General features: G+C 42.8%; 2 protein-coding genes across 6 annotated transcripts in view; one reads left to right on the top strand and one right to left on the bottom strand.

The window, feature by feature from the left end:
* Positions 1 to 1,030, bottom strand: part of ccdc57 (coiled-coil domain containing 57) — a 61,770-nt gene extending 60,740 nt beyond the window's left edge. The window contains exon 1 of one of the 3 annotated variants that reach the window (XM_074620458.1): positions 902 to 1,030. The gene's annotated coding sequence lies outside the window, so the exon portion shown is untranslated. Of the gene's footprint in view, positions 1 to 437; positions 869 to 901 lie in introns of those variants that run through there. The other 2 variants (XM_074620457.1, XM_074620459.1) reach the window with 2 other exon arrangements.
* LOC141758795 (monocarboxylate transporter 4-like) lies at positions 35 to 21,779 on the top strand. 3 transcript variants are annotated; one of them, XM_074620468.1, is made up of 7 exons: positions 8,371 to 8,499; positions 8,815 to 8,900; positions 12,403 to 12,658; positions 12,746 to 12,889; positions 14,220 to 14,821; positions 15,759 to 15,939; positions 17,976 to 21,779. In XM_074620468.1, exons 3-7 carry the CDS (start codon positions 12,436 to 12,438, stop codon positions 18,299 to 18,301), a joined length of 1,476 nt encoding a protein of 491 aa, XP_074476569.1. In that variant the 5' UTR covers positions 8,371 to 8,499; positions 8,815 to 8,900; positions 12,403 to 12,435; the 3' UTR covers positions 18,302 to 21,779. The 3 variants fall into 3 exon arrangements, with proteins under 3 accessions (XP_074476567.1, XP_074476569.1, XP_074476568.1); XM_074620466.1 differs by lacking the exons at positions 8,371 to 8,499; positions 8,815 to 8,900 and adding an exon at positions 35 to 159; XM_074620467.1 differs by lacking the exon at positions 8,815 to 8,900 and having other exon boundaries at positions 8,377 to 8,499.
* Positions 21,780 to 22,136: the final 357 nt, after the last annotated feature.

The following is a 22,136-nucleotide window of genomic DNA, read 5'->3' as shown; positions in this document are numbered from 1 at the left end:
GTCAAATGGTTCCCCGGCTACAACGACACACAATGGTTCCTGCGCGCCGCCGTGTCATAAAGCCATCGAGGGAAGCGCGCTCACGCAGTTAACGTAGTTGGACGCTTGTGAAGGAGGGAGACACAGACAGAGACAGAGACAGAGACAGCATCTCAGCAGGTAGGCTACCGGCTCACTACTACTCCTTATTATTAAATAATGATAGGGATTATTATTATATCCCACTGGGTTGTGTTGATGTCAGTGTGTGTCCCAGCCTGCTGTCTGTCTACCTGTTGAACATCAGAGGAACAGGTAGACAGAGAGGCTGAATACAGATGATTAGTAGGAATATGAATGAAGACATATTGGTATTATTAGAGGTGTGTTAGAGATGCTCAGCCTCTGGATAGTGACCGTTGTTCTAACAGGTTCTATCTGCTGATGTGCTACTGGACCTTTATTACATCAGCATCTGGTCTGCTGGGACGCCTCGGTCCTCACGTAGGCCACCAGGGTTGGTCCTTCCTCACGCACTGATCCGCATCTGTCCGTCTGTCCGCATCTGTCTTCCCACATCTGTCCGTCTGTCCACATCTGTCCACATCTGTCCCCCTGTCTGTCTGATGAGCATCTCCTATCCGTCCACCAGGAGTAGTGAACTTTGTGTAAAGCGGACGTGACAGCCGGTAGAATAGGAAGCAGGCTGTGCTCAGCTGGAGGAAACGTTGCTTAATAACGGACGTTTCTATATTTCTATTAAACGTTATAGAATAATAAATGAGTTATAAAAGGTGACAGGTATCAGCTACACGCTCCGGATCCACGTCCCACCGACTAGACTGGGATGAGATTAGAGACAGTCTGTGTGAGGAGGACAGAGGACAGAGGACAGAGGACAGTACCAACACCAGTAGTCTACCTCTGACCGCTGGGTGATGCTTCTTCTTCTTCTCCGTGTACTGGTGGTGGTGGTGTATACAGTAGTAGTCTGGCTGCCTACGTGCGCTCGGCTGCGTCTCTGAGGCTGATGATGTCACGCCCCTCCACAGCATCATTCCTCCGTGTTACTAAACCCTGAGATCGCCTGGAGGCTCTAGACGCGCACATCTCAGTAACACACGTTGTTGTAGATGATTCTAATGGTTATCCCGGTCTGGTCCGGTCTGGTGTCAGAGGCAACATGAGAGCCTAGAACCACAGAGACTGGTAGTATACTGTATGGAGCACATATATAGACTCACCCTTTATATGGAGGTTAGTAAAGATGCAAAGTCATTCAAACTATGAATCACACAGTGAGACACAAACCAGCAACACATATCCGCTCTCTCTGTCTCTCTCTATCCTCTCTCTCTCCCTCTCTCTCTCTCTCTGTCTCTCTCTATCCCCTCTCTCTCCCTCCCTCTCTCTCTATCCTCTCTCTCTCTGTCTCTCTATCAATTTCAATTCAATTCAATATGCTTTATTAACATGACTCTCAGGTGAACAATATTGCCAAAGCGTCAATTCAATAATAAGAAAAAAAAGAACAAAAGAAAATCAAAAACATATATATACACATATATACAATTCATTAATCAAATTACAATATAGATATTTAAAAGATCATACATGAAAATGGTAGAAAACAATACTCTCTCTCTCTCTCTCTCCTCTTCCTCTCTCTCTCTCTCTTCCTCTTCCTCTCTCTCTCTCTCTCTCTCTCTCTCTCTTTCTCTCTCTCTCCCCCTCTCTCTCTCTACCCCAACAGTCAGATGGTGGCCCACAAGGAGCCATGGATCTGGTTCCTGGTTCTGGTTCAGAAATCAGAAATAAACAGTAATTATTTAATTTAAATAAACAGTGAAAGTGTATAAGAGCATAAAAGTACAGTATATGATGGGCATTCCCATGCTCAGTTATGTTTCATAAATTATTGCAGCAATTTTTGGACTGATGCCATTTGTTACACAGATTTGGTGCTAACTTTAACCGAGAATTGATAAAAATGATAAAAAAAATAAATTAAAAAAACTCCGCAATACCACATTAGGACACCAAGACCTTGAGGAACACCCTAGAAAAAGCCATGATGTGATTTGGTATCAAAAACATTTGACAATCTGAATTTATGCAAGAATAGTATGTTTTGGTGATTGGATGGTGAGCGCTTCAGTTCAGGAAACTGCTCAGAAACCCCCTTATTGTCCATCTAGCTAGGAAAGCCTTCCATCCTCTGAATGCTCTAGGTCTCTAGTTTGTGGCTGTAAAGTTTCATGAGGCTGTGATTATCCTAGAGGTCACTACAGGTCATTTTATACAGGGATGTCAAGTTTCATAAAATGCTCACTTTCTGAAATGTCAGCTATGGGGACTATTATCATCACACATGAATACAGTTGGGCTCATTGAATCCATCAGAGTCTCAGCTTTACTGTGATACCCAATTTGTATAATTCAAGACTGTTTAGTGACCCTGTGCAGGATTATTTAAATACACCATTTTAGAATAGGCAAAAAGAGGGGAGACTTGTGGGAGAACCCATTTTAATTCACATATCTTGAGGTGAGAAGTCAAGGAACCCCTTTGAAAATCGCCATGCCAGTTTTCACTAGCTAAAATTTAGCCAAATGTTGGATCGTTATTTAGCATTGTTCCTGACAAGCTGGCATGACATAGTTGGTACTAAAGGATTCCTTAGGTTTTTTATTTTCATATTATACCAGTATCTTCACTAGCTTTAAGACTACAGCCTCTTAAAGACAGTATTCAGGATCGCTGGCGTTCCCGCCGCGGGAACGCCAGCGATCCTGAATTTCCCAGTGTCCTTGAACGCCTCCTTCTTTTCCATTTGCGTCACATCGGAGGCGCGCCACTTCTGCTCTGAGTCCCATCTGAGGTAAGTGTGTGTCTGTCTACAGCTAACTCTTTAACTGTAACATTAACTCTTATACAGTCAAACACAGAGGTTGAGTGGTTTAGATCGATACTGAAGTGGTGTGCTAACTGATGGAGACTTTTACACACTAGAGGACATACAGCCTCTAAGCAGTATTTCTGTTCCTATACTGTTAGCTAACGTTAGCATGATGCTAATGGTCGCTAATGCTAACTGTAGCTATTTTAACCAGCAACTAAAGAGTTTAACGTTTTTCTCCCCTCTATATAATAACTGTTGTCTTGTTCACTCTCTCACTCTGTTACCCTAGAATAATGGTAAAGTTAAGAAAATGTAAAAAGCACATCTGTCATGTTGTTAATAGCAGCCAACTGTCTGCTAGCGGCCAGCTAATCCTTATAGTAAAACTCTAGCTCCATAGACGCTTTTCACAGCAGCCATTTTGTCATAGCAGGCTAGACACTGGTGGAGCCTACTACACCACATTATTTATGGTCCCGTTCTATTTAGTGTGTCTCAGCTATTCAAAAACCTTCAAATATTCCACATCTTTTATACACTATTGATATTATTCAACTTTTCAATGATATTCACAAAAAATAAACGCATTCCCACTTTTTCTACTATTCCTACTTCTTCTCCTCCTCAGAAATTGCTTTTCTAGTTACCATTTCCTTATAGTTTGTGCATAGATAAATCAAAACAAAGCTTTATAAGTACATTTATTGCAGCGACTCTCCATAGTTTTGGTACATGAATAACTTATACAGAAACACAGAAAGCCCTTTGGCAGTAAAGTATAACTGAAAGCGAGGAGATGTCAGTCTGACTTTGACTTTCTTTTTCTTCAGAGCTTGAGGCTGCACAGACTATTATAGAACAACCTGTTGTAGTGCTTGCTCATGGGGGCGGGGGCGTGGGGGTAAATTGGAGATTGGAGTACAGTCTAGACCTGCTCTATATGAAAAGATGTACCTATGTGGCCCGGGCCCAACAGCCAATGGCAAGGCCGCAATTTAGGATACCAGTTAGATGTAACCATGAATGATTTTACTTAGAGCCGACAACCCCACCTAGGAAATACTTAGAGCCTAGGACTCTGATAGATTCAGGTTCTTTTAAAATCAGGTGAGCAGAGTTAAAAACCAGACAGAAGTCCAAAGTCAAATTAAAACCAGATTTATTACAACTCAAATAACATGGGTCTAAATGAATGATTAATCTAAAAGCTAAAAGGAATAAAAAATGCTACTAGTACCAAGGTTAAAACCCTATAAAAAGTCCAGTCCAATCCAGCGATCCAGTCCAATCCAACCCGGCTCTTTAATCCAGTCCAATCCAGCGATCCTCACCTGTCCGCGTCTTGGCTCCTCCCGTACTCCTACCACGCCGTCTGCCCGTCTCGGCCGTCTCGCCAGCACCGTCCGAAAGATTTCTGAGTGAAACTGCGTTGGCGGACAGTTTGCTGCATTTAGTCACACAGGAACTCGCTGGTCACTGGGCTGGTAGGTAGTAGTCGTCAGGAGAGCCGTTCTGCCGCACCGCCGTCCTTGGACTGTTTCTCTGACTGAAGAACCCCCTTCTGCTGCGAGCCGCTCCCTCCTTTTCTCCTCTCCGTCTGTGTTGCATCTCGCTAATTGCAGGCGCTCCGCCACACCTGTCGCTCCTCCTGTAATCAGTTTCCTTGATTGGAGGTGTGGCTGTCCATGGGTCATAACTCCAGTTCATGACATCTTAAAAACACACTTCAATCCCGTATTAAAAACAACCCAAACAATTAAAAGGTCGGTGCACCTACAACACAACATGCCCCTGCATGTTTTTTTGCATGTTTTATCCCTATAAAACATGCAAAATAGAATAAAAACAACCACAAAAAATCACATCTACATAACATCTGTTATGAAATCAAAATGTAGAGCAAGGACCACTGCAGGTCAGAAACATCTGTACGGGGTGGGGTGTCTAACCTACCCGCCTATATATACAGTATATATATATATATATATTCTGCTTTCTTCTAGGATCTGACATAACCCTTCAATCATAACATATAGGCTGCTTCATGTTGTTGGGCTCCCTATCACTAGGATTATGCCTTTGGGTGAACAGTAGAACTGGTATAGAAAAACTTTGGTCAATGTAGTCCAGGGGTCAGCAACCTTAACTATCTAAAGAGCCATTTTAGGCACAAAAAAAATCTCTCTAGAGCCGCAAAACATTTGATCATTGTGATGAAGGTAACACAGTTTATAGTCTGAGTATATAGTATATAAGTCTAATGCAGTGAGGGTCCAAGTACACATGTACTACGGAGTATTAGGGCCACAATGAAGGGAAAAAAATCGGAGATTTCCAGAATAAAGTCATAACTTTACGAGAAAAAAGTCGTAATATTTTGATAATAAAGTCACAACTTTACAAGACAAAAAGTCGTAATATTACGAGAATAAAGTCATAACCTAGCGAGAAAAAAAGTTATAATATTACGAGAATAAAGTCATAATTCAGCGAGAAAAAAAGAAAATAACACGTAAGATTACTACTTTATAATATTATGACTTTATTTTCATAATACTACAACTTTTTTCTCTTAAACCTTTGACTTTAACCCATCCTAAGGAGCAGCCCGAGGAGTAACACAGAGTTTAGTGTCTCACTCAAAGGCACTTGGACATGCAGACAGTAACCGGGGATTGATTAGATTAGATTAGATTAGATTAAACTTTATTGTCTTTGCACATAGTACAATTACAAGTACAAGTACAACAAAATGCAGTTTTGCATCTAACCAGAGTGCAAACTATAGTGCTGATAAGACAATATATACAAATGAGGATATATTGGTGTATGTACATACTGTAGGCATATACATATATACAGATTGTAATTAAAGTGCAAGTGATCGACATGGGTTTTATTCTGATGAATAATAACTTAAAGGGGACGTATCATGCTCATCTTCAGGTTCATACTTGTATTTTGGGTTTCTACTAGAACCTGTTTATGTGCTGTAATGTTCAAAAAACACATTATTTTCTCATACTGTCTGTCTGAATATACCTGTATTCACCCTCTGTCTGAAACACTCTGTTTTAGCACATTTCAACGGAATGGCAACGGAATTGCGTTGTTAGGAAACAGCTTGGGTCCATGCTTACTTCCTGTCAGCTGATGTCATTCACATACACTGCAACAGGAAATAAACTGGGACACATTTAATATGTTTACGTTTAAAACTGTCTGCATGTCCAAGTGCCTTTGAGTGAGACACTAAACTCTGTGTTACTCCTCGGGCTGCTCCTTAGGACAGGTTAAATGATCGCAGAGGTCACATCTCATGTATGTACCTGAATGTAATAAAGTGTGCTTTTTTATTTAGTGGAGATTTAATGGTGATTACAACATTAAATGACTTTTTCGATCAGAATATATTAACTGACTAAACCAGGGGTCTGCAACATAAACTGGGACACATTTAGTATGTTTACGTTTAAAACTGTGAAATGATCTAAATATTGTATATTTGTGACATCACAAATGGACAGAAATCCACCCGGGTTGTTTCAAACGCACAATTTTTGAATACGGGCTGTGTGTATTTATCTGTGGATTGAGCGTTTTGATACTTTCACAGTATTTATATATCACTTAAACCTGCTTTATAACATAAAAGACATGAAAATCTCACATATATACAATGTGGGACCTTTAACTATAAGTTGCATGCTGATGGGATATTGTATACGAGTATTATAAACAATAGATGATATAAACAGGTGGAGTTAAATCTAAACACAGAGAGATTATGTAAATAGAACTATATGCATATGGGACTAAAGATTAATATAGGAGGGTAGATATGTATATACAGTGGAATCATAAGTTATATACATACAGGAGAGGATTGTACAGATAAGGGTAAATACAAAGAGCAGTGAACTGTCAACCACATAGGAACTTGTGGCGGGCACAACTAGGCAACTTCTCAGAAATCAGAACATTACAACCCACAAAATGTGTATGATGTTGTGTGGTCTCTTGGCACAGTGTTGCATATCAGTTATAGAAATATGTAAGACGCTCAAAAAATGATGGTATAGTCACACGGGAGAAGATTGTGTCTTCTGTTTTTATGTCTCTCACACAATGCAGGATCACATCCAACTTTTCATCTGTATATCAGGGATGACTAATAATGTGTGTGTGTGTGTGTGTGTGTGTGTGCGTGCGTGCGTGTGCGCGCGCACGTGGAATGTCAAGGGTCTTATTTTGAGTGGCTGCTGATACGTGTGGCACCTGACTGCAGCATGGGTCACACTGAGGTCATGGGTAATGTGGGTGGGGGGTTCCAGGAAGGCGCCACCCTGATGTCTCTTAATATTATTACATATATCAGCACCTCTCACCCTCGTCGCTATGCTGCTGATCCCTCCTGGTTGTTGTGGCGGCTGCACAGTGGAGGGTGAACTAGTGGGATTAGGGGGAGTGAAGCGCCTACGTGTTGTAGCTTCTATCACAGAGGTAGCACATGTGTGTCTGAAGCCTCCACAGGCCAACAGCAGGTTTAGAAGTGACAGTGACTGCAGTGCAGAGGACATTCTAAACTACAAAATAGACAAGAAGACTTCAAACAAGATCAAATGGTAAAAATGCGTAGAATTCGCTTTAATTTAAACTGTATTTGCTCAGGTCATCCATCCATCCATTATCTGTAACCAGGGTCTGAAATTAGCACCCGCCACCTGCCAAATGCTGGTAAATTGTTGGCATTGGTGAGTGAAATCATCAGGACACCTGCCACTTTGGCAGGAAGGGAAAACTCTAGTGATGGGAATAGAGAACTGTAGTTTTCCGCTTTCTTGGCATCTCATGCCTCCGTGACTATCGACTCCTCTGCTTTCCGTCAGTTACGCTGCACAATGACGCATACGCACGCTGTATCATGTACAGTTAAAAAAAAGCGCTCAACAGCATGGCGCTACTAAACCTGAGGGAACACACCCTGTTCATACCTGATAAAGCGACACTGTGGACAACGAATCTGTGTTGGAATCAACAGGAGGAGAGTGAGTAATGTTAGCTGTTAGCAGCCGTTAACAGCACAGTCCTGCTTGGTTAAATAGCAGAGATACTAACGTTAATGGAGGTGCCATTGAGTTATTATTATGAGATGTTCAAAGTCTGCTCAGGAAAAAGGACTATTGGGTGAGGGTAAATTACAACGTTATTATGTGTTCAAATGTAATCTCGTAAAATTAAGTTTTTGGCGAGAAACTTGAATGAATCCAGTTGTTTGAAGGAGATGTTTTCACATCAATATAAAATAGATATTAAAGAGAGAATTATGACCTTGTTAACTTCCTAACAATTTTCCAAGATTTTTTTAATCAAAGCAAATATTTAAAAGTATAGATGACAATAACAAAGTACAGTACAGTACTGTGGACACTACCCTCCCTCCACGGTGTAATTCGAACACTAGTTTACAGTGTATATAATCCTTTAAAACAGGATAAAGGAGCCACATGCAAACATAGAGGTGGAGCAGGTTGAATTAACGCAACTAGAGCCACTGGTCACTGGACAGGCTGACTGTTGGCAACTTGTCGGCGGTCCAAACAGTCAAACTGAACAGGTAGGCAGCAGGTTTAAGGATGAGAATGAAGACCTTAAGCTTAAAACACGCACTATCTGGACTATCTGCACTACCTGCAATCTACATCCCATATAACATTTTATAGACTACATATTCCATCTATTTATTGTACACTACATTTTTTATTGACGGACGGTACACGCTATGTTCATTCACTATGTATATTCTGTATCTCTATTTATTGTTTTTATAATTTTTTGTACACCTGTACCTCTCCTGCTTTGACACCTGAATTTCCCCCCTGGGATTAATAAAGGTTCATCTTATCTTATCTTATCTTAAACACGTTTACAGGCTGGGGAACAGGAACAAAGTACAAGCAGGCAAAAATGGCTGGAACTTAACTCAACGGCAGCAAAGCAATATTGACCATCTGGCTGGTATGTGTGTGCTCGACCTAACTGAGGGAGAAAGTAACAGGTGTAGGTGAATGAGAGAATCAGGGACACATGTGCAGGGCGGAGCAGAGCCAGGTGACTGGAAAAGGGCGGGAAACGAGGGCATCTGGTGGACAGGTAGGAAATGGCGAGGTCTATAAAATGCAGCGGTTAGAAGATCAGATTTGGTGTGGTGCAGTGAGACCATTCGTTTCTATGTGGAATGGCACACATAATATGCAAACCCCAAACTGTATCTACTGTAATCAAATATATGAAATATAATTTGCATTTCCTGTTGCAACATTTGTTAAAGCAGTAGCTGACAGGAAGTAAACAGGGGCCAAAGCTGTTGCCGTAGCAACAGAAGGGCAATGAAAGGATCTGTACTGTATATAAAATCTTGTAAGTCTTGTAGCCAGAGGGTTCTGGGTTCAAACCCGCTAACCTCCCCTCTGTCAGCGTGGGCTGTCTCCAGCTTCCTCCCAAACTCCAACACAAAGTTATCCATGCTTTTATTACCTCTCGCCTTGACTACTGTAACTCCCTCTACATGGGAGTCAGCCAGTCTTCACTGTCACGTCTGCAGTATGTGCAGAATGCTGCTGCAAGGTTTTTAACTGGTTCCCGGAAACGTGAGCACATTTCCCCTGTACTCGCTTCCCTCCACTGGCTCCCTGTCACTTTTAGAGTCTATTTTAAGACTTTATTATTTGTTTTTAAAGCACTTCATGGATCGGCTCCCTCCTACCTATCTGCCCTTTTAACTCCCTATACCCCACCTAGGGCACTCAGGTCTTCCCACCAGTCACTTCTGGTTGTCCCTCGGGCTCGGCGGAAGCTCGGGGGCGACCGCACCTTCTCAGTTGCGGGCCCTAGTCTGTGGAACAAACTGCCCCCCCCCACCACATCAGATCTGCTCCCTCTACAGAGTCTTTCAGAGCACAGCTCAAGACCCACCTCTTCTCTTTGGCTTTTGAATGTACTTGATTTGTGATGACTAATTGGCCTTTTATAATGCTCATTATAACAGTCTTTTACTCATGGATTTTATGTGTGAGATTTTGTTGTCTGCTCTGTTGACCTGTTTTTATTCTGCCTATGTCTGTAAAGCATTTTGGTCAGCTCATGTTGTTTTAAATGTGCTATAGAAATAAATTTGACTTGACTGGACTTGACTTGACATGTTAGCTTCATTAGGTTAGTGGTTGAGTCTAAATATCCCGTCTAGTCTGACATTAGTCTGTCCATCTCGCACTCCATCTCCCGCCCAATGTCAGCTGGGATGGGCTCCAGCCCCCCCCGTGACCCTGTAAAGAATAAGCAGTTCCCAACATAGATGTTTTATCTGGTCCTTCGAACCGGATAAAACATCTATGTTGGGAAATGGATCCACATGCCGTTTCACCCGAGCAGGAGAGACAGCAGGGAGGAAGGCCACAGCGGGAGAGGATGCCTCCACGGTATCTACAAGACTACCAAACTGAACTCTACGCCAAGCCCCCTCAACAATTAACAGAGTGTGCAGAACCTGTTTCAGAGACTTCAGAGACTGTTTTATTAAGACAGGAAGTAGCACAGTTAAAGGGTATGGTTAATGAATTAATGAGAAGAGTTGAGCATTATGAACAGTCTTATTCAGAGGGAGATTCAGAGGGAGAGGGTGATATACAGTCCCAAGGAGCCCAACACTCACATGAATGTGACCAGCCACTGCAAACTCACACAGAGGCTCAGTGTGATAAAACCCGATCTGAACCTAACCTAGCTGGTTTAGTACCTGCAACGAATCCTGGTAAAATTTCCCAGTCTGCCCAAACACTTTTTCCTTATGTTCATAAGCCCTCTGCCTTTGTAGAATGTGAGCATAAAAGACCTGCTTCAGCCTCCTATACCAGATATGGTTCAGAGCTTCGACCCCAGGAACCCTCAGGCTCATTACCTGTAGCCTCATCAGCTCATGTGCCATTTAATCCAGTATTTTCCCCCTATAGACCTAGTGTAAGCTCAGCCTTACCAGTTTCAGGGCCTGGCCCCTATATCACTTCTACCCATATGCCTGCAATTCAGCCACCTTCAGTACATCCACCAACTGCCATCCAACTGCACACCTTGACTTTAATAAATTGTTGGAACGGCTCCCTGGATCCTGTGTTTAAATGTGCACCACATCAGATGTTTTATGAACCAACACCACCACAAGCAACATAGCTTCTTCCTAAGATGGACTTATGTTAACAGAGATCGTAGTAGTAACTAATATGATATAATACGGCAGAGGAAATAAAATGTATTACTTCAAAATAAACGCATACCATACAAGAATAAAGATCCATTATACACAGAGCTGACACGGAACACAGTTGGAGGATGTGTGTGAATGTGGTGTGTGTGTCTGTGTGTGTGTCTGTGTCTTCAGGCTGAGGAGGAAGCTTCATCTGTCCTGACAAGCTGTTAACAATAGATGCCATGTTATCACATTTACACCCTTCACCACAGAGGCCACAAACACACTGTCCTCCACACAGCTCATATACTGTCAATAAAAGAACAAACTGGAGCCTCAACACCAAACCAGTCCAGTAGAGGGTTCACAGTAACTGATGAATGTATTAACCACTAATACATATGATTTATACTTAAATCATTATGAACGTATTGTTTGACCTCCTAGCAGGGCTGGACTTGGACAAAAAATCAACCCTGACATTTAGGCCCAGACCGGCCCCATCAACGGCCTTTGTGCTGTTTGTACCACGTTTTGTTGAAGGCTCTGTTCGAGGAAATCCCTTCAAATGTTGTTGTTTGGCATACTTGCCAACCTTGAGACTTCAAAAATAGGGAGTATTTCAAAACCAAAGCGGGGGTCTTGGGGTCCTCCCACAGAAAAATTAGTTTCAGAGACTTTGTTTCCTGAATTCTGGTGACTTTAAAACAATGAACCCACGCAGAGCAAATACGCTGGCGCTACGCCGTTATGTATCACCATTATGAATCTCCCAGAGAACCTGTTATGGAGAGGGCAGAGGAGAGTACCATCAGCTTGTGAGAAGCTCCGGTACACATGAAAAAGTCACGGTACGCCATAAGGAGTAAAATGAGTAAAATACTGCGTACTGTACGTACCGGCCCACTTCGAACACTGCTCATCTCTCATGACATATGTTGAGCCAGACAGCTAGCCCATAACTGCTTACCACTAACTCTACACTCCCTCCCTCATCTCTCTCCCTCTCCTCCTCACTGTGGCCGCCCGGCACAGAGCAATTGGGCCAGCCCAGTGTCAATTAAGGAAAAGAAATGGGCCGATTTACCTGTTTTATGGGCCAAAAAAAAAAGAAGACATATGTCGGCCCAAAAGGACGTCGGCCCACCGGGAAAATGCCCGGTATGCCAGATGGCCAATTCAGCCCTGGGTCCTAGTTTTGAACTATAGTAAGGGTGAAGTGCTCTCGGACATGACTGTAGCATAAGATCCTTCTCTAAATCAATCTCTGTCTTACAGCCACTGACCTCAGCACAGCAGTCAGAGAGCATCATGGGAGGTGCGGTGGTGGACGATGGACCTCCTGGGGTGAAGGCTCCAGATGGCGGCTGGGGTTGGGCGGTGTTGGCCGGCGGCTTCGTCATCACCGGCTTCTCCTACGCTTTCCCCAAAGCCATGAGCGTCTTCTTCAAGGCGCTGATCCGAGAGTTCGATGTCGGCTACAGCGACACCGCCTGGATCTCGTCGATACTGCTCGCCATGCTGTACGGCACAGGTAGACCAGGAGAACGCACGTCTGATAGTGATTAACTACACGTGTGTGTGTGTACCGCGTACCTACGGACTGACTGTGTTTCCTCAGGCCCTCTGTGCACCGTGTTGGTGAACAGGTTCGGCTGTCGACCGGTGATGATGGTCGGAGGGCTCTTTGCCTCGCTGGGGATGATTCTGGCCTCCTTCGCCACCAGTATCATACACATCTACCTCTGCACTGGAATTATTACAGGTAGAGTCACAACACACACGCACACATAGGAAGAACATGTACATGCATCCATATCCATCGTGTTTAGCTGCTTTTCTGCAGAATACACAGCAATAATGAGACATCACAACAGCTTCCTGAATCTCCACCAGCTGCTGACACTAAATAGAGTAATGGAGGACTACTAGTTTTCCCCTCTAACTGTTTTATCAGTCCCTCTGTCCATTCATGAAAAGACTTTGGTCCACATCAGCATGTCTTGACAGCTACTCTCCACAGTTAGTCACAATAGCGGTGGATATTCTTGCTCCACATGGAGGAATATGGATATTCTTGGTGCCACCATCTGGGCAAAAGCATCGGTACACAACAAATATCCAAAGTGATGGTCAGATGGCTGTGTGACCTCACTGAGCACACTGATGCTCCTCAGGATGACCCTGAGCCACCTCCAGGTCAGCATACACAGGGATCTAGACCAGGGGTCTTCCAGGTCAGCATACACAGGGATCTAGACCAGGAGTCTTCCAGGTCAGCATACACAGGGATCTAGACCAGGGGTTCTTCAGGTCAGCATACACAGGGATCTAGACCAGGGGTCCTCCAGGTCAGCATACACGGGGATCTAGACCAGGGGTCTTCCAGGTCAGCATACACAGGGATCTAGACCAGGGGTTCTTCAGGTCAGCATACACAGAGATCTAGACCAGGGGTCCTCCAGGTCAGCATACACAGGGATCTAGACCAGGGGTTCTCAATCTTTTTAACTTAATGCCCACTTCAGATTGTTAGTGTCACTGCATCTGATTAGCCAGCCAACAGTGGCAAAACCTAAACACGTTATATTATATATATATTTTATTTAATCAAACCATTTGGCAGTACCTCCACGGCCCACTGGATGGCGCCCTGAGGTCCACCAGTCTGATGGACTTTCCTCAGCTTTCCTTCATGCTGTCAGTTATTGTCCATCTCCTCTCAGGATAAACTACATACCAACACCTCTACTGATGAGACTCTAGGAATACCAACATATTCTCCATGTTGTCCTTTTAACGAGGCAATCCCACTCCACCTTTCCATACAGAACCGTAGACTTTTTTTTTCTTGGGCTGGGTGTTGATCCTCAATACTGTTTTATTACAGTTTGAAATAGAGTATTAAGAAATGTTTCAGAGATCATAGAAGGAATGCAGAGTCTTGTTTTCTATCGCCAAAGACTTGATTCTTTCCAGTTTGCCTGTCTCAAGACGTTTCTGTGTTCATCTCCCCTCTGATCTTTTCACACGATCAAACCTCACGGAGAGACTGATGAGAACACAGTGTCTTCACTCTATCCGTGTCTCCTCAGGTCTGGGTCTGGCGTTGAACTTCCAGCCGTCTCTGATCATGCTGAATCGTTACTTCAGTGAGAAACGTCCTCTAGCCAACGGTTTGGCAGCAGCCGGCAGCCCTGTGGCTCTGTGCTGTCTCTCCCCACTGGGACAGATTCTCGAGTACCACTACGGCTGGAGGGGGGGGTTCCTCATACTGGGAGGCATACTACTCAACTGCTGTGCCTGTGGCGCCCTCATGAGGCCCCTGCTGCCCCCTAAGAAGCTGGAGGAAAGCACTCCCATAGCTGTAGAGGAGGAGAAGAAGCCCATGCCAAAGAAGAAGCTGTTGGACTTCAGCGTGTTCAGGAACAGAGGTTTCCTCATCTACGCCATTGCAGTGTCGATCATGGTGCTGGGCTTGTTCGTGCCCACCGTGTTTGTGGTCAGCTATGCTAAGAACCTCGGCTATGAAGACACCAAGGCAGCGTTGCTGCTCACCATCTTGGGATTTGTTGACATCTTCGCTCGGCCCGCATGCGGACTCATAACGGGCTTGAAGTGGGTTCGGCCCAGAAGCGTCTACCTGCTCAGCTTCGCTATAATCTGCAACGGGTGCACCGACCTCATAGGATCACAGGTAACAATGCAGCGGTGGGTTCTATATCACAAGAAGAATAGAGAGGAACATGCCTGTACAGAGGATTTACAGTTATTTCACAAATTCACTTGAAATCACATCTGGAACTGGACCTACAGTACCCAGCTTCCACTGGGAACACACATGAAGAGATTCTGTCGTCTACTGTAACAATCAGGAAAAAAGTCGTAATATTATGAGAATAAAGTCATAAGTTTAAGAGAAAAAAGTCGTAGTATTATGAGAATGAAGTCATAATATTAGTAGTAATAATAATTAAGTAGTAATTTTACATGTCATTTTCTTTTTTTCCTGTAAAGTTGTGACTTTATTCTAGTAATATTACTTTTTTTCTCTCGTTAAGGTATGACTTTATTCTCTTAATATTACGACTTTTTTTCTTGTTAAGTTATGACTTTATTCTCGTAATATTACGACTTTGTTTTCTCGTTAAGTTATGACTTTATCCTCGTAATATTACGATTTTTTTCTCTTTAAGTTATGACTTTATTCTCGTAATATTACGACTTTTGTCTCGTAAAGTTATGACTTTATTCTCGTAATATTACGACTTTTCTTTCATAATATTCTGATTTTATTCGTAAATCTCAGATGTTTTTTCCCTCAATGTGGCCCTAATACTCCGTCATACATTTGCTCTTTGGCCCTCACTGCATTAGACTTATATACTATATACTTAGACTATAAACTGTGTTACCTTCATCACAATGATCAAATGTTTTGCGGCTCCAGAGATTTTCTTCTTTTTTTTTGCCTCTTTTGATAGTAAAGGTTGCTGACCCCTGGTCTGGTCGGTTCATTAACATTAACAGTGAATACTGTAGATGGTACTGTATAGTTAAGCCAGGTTACTGTATGTCTGTTTCATCCCGTGAATGTGCTCTATAAAGCTGTTATCATGTTCCTCTCCTTACAGGCCGATGACTACACAGGTCTGGTGGTCTTCTGTATCTTCTTCGGTATATCATACGGCATGGTGGGAGCGCTACAGTTCGAGGTCCTCATGACTATCGTAGGGACAGAGAAGTTCCCCAGCGCCATAGGCCTGGTGCTGCTGATGGAAGCTATCGCTGTGCTAGTGGGACCTCCTGGAGCAGGTCAGAGCATGAATGTGTGAGACAGTGTGATACTTAACAATCATCATTATCAGTTTAAAAGGAGCTTTAAATCATTCTCATCCAGACATCATGTCCCAGAGCATCAAACCTGGTTGGGTTTGGCAAGAAGATGCTTTTTTTTTTTTTTTTAAATTATTTATTTATTTATTTTTGGGCAATTTTATGACTACACCGTCATGATGGAGAGATGACAAGAAACAATGGAGAGATGGATGCAACAATGGTCCCAGCTGGATTTGAACAGGGGACGCTGTGGTTCACGGTCTCAGTCAAGCCATGGGGATGATCCAGTGCACTCTTTTCACAGTAAACTAGGCGTGTCACAATGAATGGTTAAACAACAGTGAATGAGCTGCAAATCACGTTTTTATAACATGATTTTCACACATATTCACAGAGGTATTAGTGATTATTTTATTTAAATAATATCACATGATTTTAAAGAATCTAAATAAACACATTTCTGGGGGCCAACAAAACATATTTATCATAAAGAGGAATGTCTAATGAATGATAACTGACATAGCCTAATTTCCCATAACGAGTGGTCTATACATGGAATGAGAAATGTTTATGACAGACACAGCTTTGTGTGTTGGTAGCTCAAAACTAGCGTTACAGAATATCCACTGACTATTGAATGTAGTGTGGACGATGCTCAATAAGCAGCCAGTTGACACTAAATCAGCCCACTAAAACCAGTCCGACTGAAATCAAACTGCATACTATTTTGTGACGTCATGACGACGTGCTCGGTAAAGAGAAAAAAAGAACACTTTCATGAAGGTGCCCCTGTCACCATGGACCAGCAGCCATGCCATTTTATATCCATCCTCTATAAATGGAGAACTTCTCAGTGTATAGACGAATCTGGTGACCGCTTTGTGTTCCGCCATCTAACGATGCTGCCATCATTGCGGTGGCAAGTCGTAGTGACTCTACTGTCAACGGTGTTAACTGGTGACTTCCAGCCGAATGCGTCTGTGGTTGCTCGTAGTAACTTACATAAGAGGTTGGAGTAGATAATAAACACAGATGAGGATGTATTTAAAATGGATTAAAGTCAAACTGAAGGCTTTTACGAGAACACAGCTGCCGTCACTACGAGCTACCAGGGCGCTTTTGGCTGAGAGTCACCAGTTAACACAGTTAGTAGACACTTTGTACGTGTTCTGTTTGTGATGCTGACCGAATGAGGTTTACTTTGTGGTCATTAGGTTGCCCTAGGTAGAGCAACTAACATTAATGTAAGGGATAATGTACAGCGAGCCGGTCATTGTTGTGAAAGAATCTCCGACAGGGCGATGCCACGGCAACGGTCTGCTATAAGTAGCAACGGTCTGTTATACATAGCAACGGTCTGCTATAAAGAAATTACAGACCGTAGAAGAGTATTCAACACAGCCGTGTAATAATTTACAATAACGCTACGGTGAGTTGACTGAGTTAATTTCTTCTGTGGGACCACTGCAGCCCATAGACAGTGTCTCAGCCCACTGATGTTGTTAGCTAACGTTAGCTAAGCAGTGTTAACCTAGCTGATGTTACTTGTTTCACCATGTCAGGCTAATGTCTGGCAGCTGAGAAGTGCTCAGGTTCTACCTGAACTCCTAGATATCGTTGTCATCAGTAATGTTATATAGAAAGTAAAAGTAGAAAATTGTACACTTCATAGGACAGCTTCCATTCAAAGGTGCTCGTATTGTCGGGAGACACCACCGCAGTAATGGAGACTTGTCTTCCGCTTTAGCCACTCGGACCAACTGTATTTGTAGCCAATGACAAAGACTCAACAGAGCCGTGGACTGAAGCTTACAGCAGCTTTCTAGCCAGCCAGCATGGACACTAATAACCACTAAAGAAATGTTTGCTCACTGATGTCATTTTCAGTCACTGATGTTGTTTCTCAGTCTTCTCAGTCCTCTCAGTCTTCTCCTTGTAGTATCTGGTTCACTTCAGGAATCCAGCTTGATGAGAACTAGTAACCATGCTGATACTCTCCTACTCTCCACCAGGTCGTCTCTTGGACGCCACCCATTCCTACATGTACATCTTCCTGTTGGCGGGCTGTGAGGTCACGCTGGCGGCCTTTGTCCTGGCCATAGGTAACTTCCTGTGCCTTAGCAGGAGGAAGGAAGACCTGGAGGCTAAGATGGAGATGGCTGTCACTGCTGCAGAGAAGGAGGGGCTGAACTGTGAGGTGGAAGGCGAGGAAGATCATGAAGGCGAAGAGGAGCCGAAGGAGAAAGAGAATGGAGAAGTTGGAGCTTTGAAAGCAGGAGAGGAGGTGATGATGGTGAAGGAGAAGGGGGAGAAGGGTGGAGAGAACACATCGTTATGAAGAACAAGACTATGATGACTGGACATACCAAGGACTGAGGAAGATCTGTGGTGAAGGAGACGGAGCGAGGAGCCACACAGAGTAGGGGGAGGAAGAAGGGCTGATATCGCCCTTTAAATGAACAGCACTCACTGGTTTGATAGAATGGACACAAGGCAGAGTTCATTATCTACAACTGGTTCTAATGCAACATTTACATCACATTCTGTACATTACTGTTAAAGGGGAACAATTTTCATAATTCATACATGTTATTCCTATGGTCAAAGACAGTCCAAAAATATTAGTATACATGAACAACTCTCTCCCAAATCCAAAAACTCGAGTGCTAAATCTCAAACTGATGTCATAGGGTATAAAGTGTGGAGCTGCTCCATAGACAATGAATGGGAGAGATGTTGTAGATGACACTGGCCCTGTTCACACCTGGTATTAGAATGCGTCTCCACATGTGTCTCCAGTGACCACTTGATCTGATCTCACTTCCCCGCTCTATATGCAAATAAACACGTAGTAAACACACGGCTAATACAGCAGATGTTGTGACGTAATATTACAGGAGTGTCAATAGTAATATCCTACATATTCATGAATTTGGGTCAATTTTATTAACATCAAAATAAAAGGTTATTGTACCGGCGGACAATAACACACAGTAGAGCACAGAAGCCGTTTCCATGCTGCGAATGAGACGAGCGCTCACATCTGCCTTATTTTCTAAAAATGTTTGGACATTTTTGGGATTTTATTTCAGACATTTTTCTAACTTTTTTTTCAGACACTTTTCGGAATTTTATCGGGCATATTTTTGGAACATTTTTGAACATTTGTCAAACATTTTTAAGGCATTTTTTTAAACAGTTTTTGGAATTTTTCGGCATTTTTTTTGACATATTTTCACACATTTTTCAGCCCTTCTGGCCTTTTTATCAGCCTTTCTTCGGACATTTTTCAAACATTTTTACAGCTTGTTTTCGGATATTTTTCTTAATTTCTTTCTTACATTTTTTTGGACATTTTTCTGATGTTTTCGGTCTGTCTGTCTATTCACATGAGGAGATCAGAGCCCCCTCTGATCCCAGCGGGACGTCAGTAGAGTAGACGATCCTTAATGTGGCTCAGACCACCTCTGAATGTGGTCTGAAAGATCCAATCTCAATGCGTCTTCAGTTCAATTAAATTCAATTTATTTGTATATAGCGTCAAATCATAACAGAAATTATCTCGAGACGCTTCAGTGCGTTCACACCTGTACTTAGAGCTGTCCATTTGCGATCGGATCACTGAGGACGCATGTTAATACCAGGTCTGAGCAGGGCCACTGAGAGCACCCAGAGGAATGGGAACATTTGCTGTTTCACAACTGGCAACACTACAATAGAATAAAGATCATTTGGGTATAAAAGAAATATATAAAAAACAAAATCAGCCTCCCGTTCATCGTCTATGGAGCAGCTCCAGACTCCTTTATGACATCACAAGTTTGAGTTTTACTCCTCTGGTTTCTGGCTTTGAGAGAGAGGAGCTCATGTTCACTAATATTAATTAAACTTTCCTAACCATGGAAACAACATATTGTAATTCTTAGTTTGGGTGGTGCTCCCCTTTAAAGGTCCCATATTGTAAAAAGTGAGATTTTCATATTGTTTTTATTATAAAGCAGGTTGAAGTCCTATATATAAATACTGTGAAAGTATCGATCAGTCAATCTATGGAGAAATACACACAAGCCCGTATTCAGAAAATGTGCATTTGAAACAAGCTGTCAGGATTTCTGTAATTTTGTGATGTCACAAATCTACAATATTTAGACCATTTCACAGTCTTAAACAAACATTCTAAACTGTGTCCCAGTTTACTTCCTGTTGCAGTTTATGTGAATGACATCAGCTGACAGGAAGTAAACATGGATGCAAAAAGTTGCATAGCAACACAATTCCGTTGCAATGCGCTAAAATGGAACGTTTCAGACAGGGTGTATACAGGTATATTCAGGCAGACAGTATGAGGAAAATAAAGTTATTTTTTAACATTACAGCATGTAAACATGTTCTAGTAGAAACACAAATACAAGTATGAACCTGAAAATGAGCATAATATGGGACCTTTAAACTTTCCTAACCATGGAAATAACATATTGGAATTCTTAGTTTGGGTGGTGCTCCGCTTTCATGAGTTAAATGAAGAGTTACTGTCCAGTCTAAAATACAGCGTTGCCCTTTGGGCACGAAAATGTCACTTTACTGGCAACAAGTAGCAGGTGTTGTGGGAGAGAGAGCTCCTCTGTACTGCTGTCTGATCAAACACACACATACACACACACACACACACACGTTCAGGTCCAGATCTGTGTTCCTCTCTCAGCACCGTCTTATCCTGTTTTCTCCATTCAGAACACAAGCTATTCCACTTCCCATATGATTTCTAATAAGTTGACTTAAAAAAACGCCACCCAAGGTCCACTTACTGGCTTTTTCCTCAAGCTTTTAACCACATCTCACAGCCTTCATCACCATTCAGTTCTCATCATGTGATCTACTGTAACAAGAGGGCGTCCCAGGTGTTGGTGGTTTGCTCTCAGTGCTGATGTGACAGTGCAGTCAGGTAAGGGAAGCTCCATCCAACAGACAGAAGGGATCCGGGGTTCAACCCCCCCCCCCCCCCCTTCTATATACCAATACTACGGCCCAATTCCAATCTGGCCCCTCCACCCTCCAACTCCGTGGTGGAGTGAACTCTGTTTGTAGTCACACTCGCAGCTCAATGAGGCTCCTTCTTTAAGGTGGAGGGTAGAAATACAGCGGTCACTTTGGGACAAACTTCTCTCTCTCCCGCAAGAAAATAAATATCAGAATCAGAAATACTTTGTCATTGAAAGCTCTGAAGGAAGCTAGACTACTATCAAGAATGTATGAAAGCATTTCTAGATATGAACAACAGGATAACTCGCATTCAAAAATTGGTTGTAAAAATAAACTAATATTGGGGGGCACCCTAGCAGCTGAAGTTCATTCTGTAGCTGCAGATTAAAAGTCTGTTTCCCGGCTGCTGTGACCTGCTCTCTAACACTGTCCAGCTGTCTGCAGGAGAAGTGAATGGTTAGTCTCAGTCCAGTGCCTCGGTGTTGTATACTCCGCTGATTAATGTATGTCTGATGCTGACTTTCCTGCTGTGTAAAGGTCTGCTTAATGCTGTGCCACTGGGACCTGCTGTGTTGTTCAAGTTTAGTTTATTGATCACATACACATTGAGATGGCAGTGAGATTCTTTGTTCCTGTTTGTTACTCTCATCCTTGTATAATAGACATAGTATGTTGATGTTGATCTCATAGTATGAGATAGTTGTGTTGCTGGGATCCCTGGATGAAATGTAGCACACACCTGCTGCACTTACACTGCTATTTTTCTGAGTGCTGTCTAACACAACACAGGCATGTGACGCCTGTTCTTCCCAAATAAATATATTTTCTGTGGAGAAGTATGACTGACGTGTTTGTTCCATTCGGTATCAGATGCACATCCACGTGAAGCGTGGCAGCTTAAAGCTTTTAGACGCAGACCGCTGCCGCTAGAACTCCTGGAGAGATCGGTGTTGTTTGGAGACGGCAGGACCAGATCTCCCAGCTGCTGTGTATCTGGATACAATCTCATATGTGCAAGCGAAGGTATTCTACCTTTATGCACCCTTCAAAGCTCTCTTGTAGCACCCCCTTCTCGTCACTGAGATCACCTGAGTCCTTCACCACTTAGGCACCATTTAGTCAGAAAGACAAGAAAAGGTACAAGTAATTCATTTATTTACAGTTTAAGTACACAAATACAGTGGCAAATATAA

This window comes from Sebastes fasciatus, chromosome 20 (assembly GCF_043250625.1).
Source record: "Sebastes fasciatus isolate fSebFas1 chromosome 20, fSebFas1.pri, whole genome shotgun sequence".
Classification (NCBI taxonomy): domain Eukaryota; kingdom Metazoa; phylum Chordata; class Actinopteri; order Perciformes; family Sebastidae; genus Sebastes; species Sebastes fasciatus.
This window is presented reverse-complemented; position numbering and strand designations above follow the sequence as displayed.